This window comes from Nematolebias whitei, chromosome 22 (assembly GCF_014905685.2).
Source record: "Nematolebias whitei isolate Nwh7 chromosome 22, NemWhi1, whole genome shotgun sequence".
NCBI classification, from domain to species: domain Eukaryota; kingdom Metazoa; phylum Chordata; class Actinopteri; order Cyprinodontiformes; family Rivulidae; genus Nematolebias; species Nematolebias whitei.
The window spans coordinates 1,269,524-1,275,227 of NC_056519.1; the positions used below are offsets into that span (position 1 = coordinate 1,269,524).

The 5,704-nt window shown below is 47.3% G+C and overlaps 1 protein-coding gene across 1 annotated transcript in view; it reads right to left on the minus strand.

The window, feature by feature from the left end:
• eps8a (epidermal growth factor receptor pathway substrate 8a) overlaps positions 1-5,704 on the minus strand; it is a 33,371-nt gene that overhangs the window by 24,104 nt on the left and 3,563 nt on the right. Inside the window, exon 2 of the mRNA XM_037695612.1 lies at positions 172-243. Within this exon, the coding sequence (XP_037551540.1) occupies positions 172-239 (68 nt within the window). The 5' untranslated portion in view covers positions 240-243. The remainder of the gene's footprint in view (positions 1-171; positions 244-5,704) is intronic.

A 5,704-nucleotide genomic window follows, 5' to 3' on the forward strand; every position in this document is an offset into this window, starting at 1 on the left:
CATCATCATCCTCCTCATTCACATCACCTTACTAATCATCATCATCCTCATTCACATCACCTTACTAATCATCATCATCATCATCCTCATTCACATCACCTTACTAATCATCATCATCATCATCCTCCTCATTCACATCACCTTACTAATCATCATCATCATATGACTCACTTGATGTTTGAGCCATAGGAGTCGACGACGCCGGCGCCGCAGAAACCTGGAGGTTCTGATCCGTTCATCCTGCTGCAACACAAACATCAGTCAGAGAACACCAACCAGAACCGTCCACCGGGTCCGAGCAGAACACTGACACAAGGTCTTCAGACGCTCCGGTTGTTTTGTTCTTAAGCCGATCCAAATGAAGGTTCCCTGAACTTTCCATGTCCAGAGAGTTTTGTTCTGAAGCACGGAGGGGGTGGCACCATGATGTGGGCCAGAGAGAGCTAAACAACCCAGCACTAAACTTTTAAAAGTTTTTAATAAAAGTTATAAATGTCTTACCTGCTGTGGATCAATAGTTTGAGCTGAGCGAGTTCTCCCGCAGATCAAAGCAGATTGCTGCGTCTTTGATCTCATCAAAGTTTAGAAACTAACAGCGACTTCGCACGACACGGTTCTGTCCAACCACCAGCAGCAGCAGCTAGCTGTAGCTTGTGTGAAGCTGCTGGTGGCTGAAAGGTTTTTAATCGGGCGTTCCAATCAAACTAATCTGTTCAAAGACGACAGGTTCCGTTCAGACTAGCCAGCAGCTCATCAGTCCCGTCAGACTCAAACGGAGTCTGCTCAGAGAACCATCTGAAACAGGTAGGATACTGACCAAACCTGAAATCATGTTGGGTTGTTTGCGCTCCCTGCACCACATCACGATGCAGCCGCCTCCGTGCTTTAGAACAAAGTGTTGTTCAGGAAACCTTCGATCGGATCTTACACGATCCATCATGTGACGCCTGCAGATGGTACCACGCTGGACCCAAATGGAACCAGTTTAAATTGTAATAAATAAATAAATTGAAACTGAAATCGTTTATTTTTTTATTTAGTCTCAGTTTGAAGTTGAGAAGTTTCTGAATTGATCTGAACTTTTTGTTTTCACTTCAACTCAAACTCACCTTCATTCTGCTTCACGGAGAACTTGAACAAGCAGCACCTGACAGACGGTTCTGATCCAACTGCAGAGCCTTTTTCAATCCTGTGACTGAGTCCAAGCTGAACAGCTCCTCAGATGGATCAGAACCGGTCTTGGATGTCCTGGAACCCGTCCAGCTTAAGATTAAAACTCAGAATACAAAAGAACCTCGGTGCTGATTTACACCCGGACCGGGCCTCGGACACGAGTGATTACTTTTCCCAGGATGACCCGTCTCCATGACAACCGGACCGTATCCGAGAGCGGAGGACAAAAACCTGCAAGGCATCCATCAGGGAGAAACCACACAGACCTTACATCAACAGAACCAACAGCTGACGGGTCCAAGTGGTTCTGCTCGCTGGAAACATGAAAGCACCCGTACAGCCGAGGTTCTGTGGCCAAGACACAAGCGCAACGACTCTGGAGCTGCTGGCTGACCCAACATTAATGATGCTAGTTAGCATGCTGTAAAATAAGGATTTGTTTTTGTAGCTTTGACCCAAAGATCATTAAACTGAAGCTGAAGAGTTTGATGAAGATTCAGCTAACACCACATCAGGCCACCGGGTGGCGCCGTTTGTTTCATCAGAAACTTTAGTCCTGTATTTAAATAAATCTAAAGCTAATATTGATAGTCTGTTTTCTTAAACATCAGGAGTCACTTTTACCACCAGTCAAATAGGAGGGGTTGTTTTCTCCTAAAAGGGGCGGAGCTTTCATTTTCTACCAAAAAGGGGCGGAGCTTACACCTTATGTGTTCCTGAGATCAATATTTTTGGAGGCTGGTCCCATTCCAGCTTCAACTTCCAGGTTCCCGTCAGCCGTCTAGTCTTGTTTTTCCTTCCACTCCATAACTGACAGGAAGTGAAGGTCAAAAGTCAAACGGGTCACTGATCCAACTTTTAATGGGTTTGTTCTCTGTGGAGATGCTGGAAGCCACTTCCTGTCTCCTCCCACTGACACAAACACCCGTCCACCCCGCTGATACACACAGCTACACAATGGAGGCGTTCAGGTTCACTGAGAAACAGCAAATCGGCTGTTTTCCCTGCTCGTTGTTTTCTTGTTTACCTGAACATGTTGTTCAGCCCCCGGGGGGGGGGGGGGGATTAGTGTGTGTGTAAATCCCCTCAATCCTCTTTCCTCTGTGGAATTAAAACTCAGTGGCTTTGTTCCCTGGTTCTGATCCGTTCTGCAGCTTCAGGTAAAGACACCTGAATGGCTTGACTGAAAGTGACTTCCTGTTTGAACAGTTTCACATTAAAAGCTGATTTTGTTTTAAAGTAAAAGCACACGGTCATTTTGAACCTGAGGTTCTGATCCGCTTCAGATTAAAAGAAGTCAGCAGATCTCTGAACCAGAACTGGTTCAACAGGACCATGATCCCAAACACAGCAGGTATTTACAAGAGCACGGGTCAGAAAGAACAGAACCAACGGTCCGGTCAAAGTCCAGAACCTGAGCGTGATTCAGATCGGAGACCGAAGAAACCTATTTTTAGAAGCAGAACGTTCAGAACGTTCGGCTCGTTCAGGAGGTGGGTGCTGGGACTTTAGGAAATATTTAACTTTATTTTCTAAAGTTTCCCAAACAGAAACATTCAGATCTCTTCGGCTCCTTCAGAAACTTTGTTCTTTAAAATAAGCTTCAGCTGCTGGTTCTGTTGTCCTCTTTAGCTACTGGTAGCTTTTAGCTAGCCACTTAATACGTTCAGCTTTTATAGTGTTTTGTTACTTTTAGCTAACTGTCTGCTAATTAGTTTTTAGCAATGTTTTACTTTTAGTTAATACTATTTAAAGCCTTTAGCTAGAGCTCTGCTTCTTTTCGCTTTAACAGCTCACCTGCTTCAGCTGATATCAGCTAATTTCAGCTGATATCAGCTAATTTCAGCTGATATCAGCTGAAATTAGCTGATATCGGCGTTAACAGTGTTCTTTGGTTTCTGTTCTCCTCCCAGAACTCTGGATCAGGCCAGAAGCAGCCTGAAGGTCCTGTTCTGTGTGGGACATCACAGAACCAAAGGAGGGTTGGAAAGCCGAGTGGTCCAGAATCCCTGGATCAGAACCACTGCTGAGGGTTCTCGCTGATCCAGGAGGTTCTGGGGACTCGGGTTTTACTGTTCTGCTCCAGTTTTTGACCCAGTCCTTCAGGAGACTTTTCTCAACCAGAACCTGAATTGGCTCCTGACACTGTCTGAACAGAACATGCTGAACAGAATGTGTCCCACCAGAACCGGTCCTGGGCATGTTTTTCACAGACCCAGATCCACACTCTGCAGGTAACTTCCTGTTTGGAACCCTCCCTGGTCAAAGTCCATCGAACGGTTCCAGACAAACAGGAGGTTCTGGTCCCATCAACAGATCTGGGATCGGCCGGCACACTTCAAACAACCATGATGCAGCTCGTCGCCATAGAAACCTGTCAGTCAATGGGTCATCTGTTTCTATGGTAACAGGGTGGTTTGGACCGGATTTATTCTTTCGCTCGAGTTTCCAGGTTTGAACCTGGAGTTTCAAAATAAATCAGAGATCCTCTGCAATAAGAGTCTGACTCAGTCCCAGGTTAAAGGACATCCAGAGTCCTGCTGGACCTCAGAGGACAGACCTCCCTGGTTCAGAACCAGCTGAACCAGGGAGGACTAAAGTCTGGGTTCTGTTTGTGGTTTGAGCCAAAGAACAACAGAACCCTGAGCAGAACCAGAACCTTCCAGAATGTGAACAGTTGGTTTTATTTTGTTATAAATTAAAGAACAACTTTTTTATCTGAAAGAACAGAACCGAGGTTCTGGTTCCCCTCCGCTCCTCGGTGGTTCTGCAGGTTCTGTCAGAATGTGGGTCACAGCGCGGGCTTGATGCAGCAGAACGTTCATCGATCAGCTTCACTCTGATCGATGAACCGATTGGACCGAGGATGACCCAGTTTCCACAAACAGAACCCAGACGTTCTGAGGGAACCCTCAGGTTCTACACAGGATCAAAGACCAACATCTGGACCTGGAGAACCGGTCCGGAACGCTTCAATCTGTCTAAATAAACTCGTCAGGTCAGCTGACGTCTGATCTGAGCTGGGACAGACTCTTATTGTGAAAGTCCAGGTTCAGTCCACTTCCTGTTTCCTGCGACCCTCTGACTGAATCCTCCTGAGGTCCGACCAGAGACCACACGAAGGCTCTGTGGGGGCGGCCATGTTGGAAACAGAGCATGCTGGGTAATATAGAAGACACAAAACCTGCCGAGTTGCCATGGTGACGAGGGGCAGCACCCAGCAGCCCTTCAGACAGAACTGCAGAGTAAAAAGTGAGCCTCAGACCAACAGTCTGTGTGAAAACTAGAACTTGTTGACCCGTGAGCACCAGGAGGTTCTGACAGTACCACAGGTTCTGTTTGAAGGTTCTACAGGGTCTGATGGAGGACATAAGACCTTCACTTCCTGTTTGGCAGTCAATGGGAGTTTGAGTGTGTGACCTCTGACCTCTGAGAGGACACCATCAGTCCTCCAGCAGAGACACTTTGGGTGGAGGAAGACAGAAAGACGGTTAACAGAACTTCCTGTGACCCGTGTAGACTCTGCTGGTTCTGAAGGCTCGGCTGCAGGTCCAAACAGGACTGGGACTCTCTGGGGGACGTTCTGACGTTTTGAGTGAAATAAAGAAAAGTTCAGTTTTTATGAATCAACTCTTTTACTCTCCGTGTTCTGATCCGTTTGATCGGTTCTGGTCACAAACAGCACCAAGACTTTGGGCTGGTTTGGTTCTGTAGCACAGGTTCAGCCTCTGACCCGGTTTCACAGCAACATCCACCCCCCTCGGCACCGCCACAGGTCCCTGAACGCACCACGAGGCTAAAAATAATCCGCCCTAATCCTGAAGGTGCTGAAGTCCTCATTCTTGTTCAGCTAATAACAGAACCGAGAAACGGACCGCCTCCGACAGAACCTGAGACAGAACCTGAGACAGAACCTGAGACAGAACCAGAGACAGAACCAGAGACAGAACCTGAGACAGAACCTGAGACAGAACCACAGGGAGGAGACCAATTTAGGTCCAAAACCCAAACTAAGAAGAATCTTAGATCTGATCCTTTGAGGATCTCAAGAGTTCTGGTTCTGACCCGACTGAAGGACAGAACACAGTCAGAACCACAGCAAGTCTAACCAGAACCACAACCTCCAAATCTTCCCAATGATCCATTTCACCCAACCAGAACAGTCTATTCTCATAAAAAGAAGGTCCAAATCAACTCAGTTTAGTGGAACCTTTGGTGGTTCTGAAAGCTGTTCTGAGCAGAACCGGGCCATTCAGAAGACCCAAACCCGGACATCAGAGGTGGTTCTGTTGCTCAGAACCTGCAGATGTTCTGAAACATCTGAGGTCATTAGAACCAAACAGGAGGCTGATCCAAACATGGACGTTCTGCTGGACCCGGATTCAGACCCAGACTCTGGTCCTGGAGTGAGACCCAGACTGTGGACCAGGAGTGAGACCCAGACTCTGGTCCAGGACTCAGACCCAGACTCTGGTCCAGGACTCAGACCCAGACTCTGGTCCAGGACTCAGACCCAGACTCTGGACCAGGA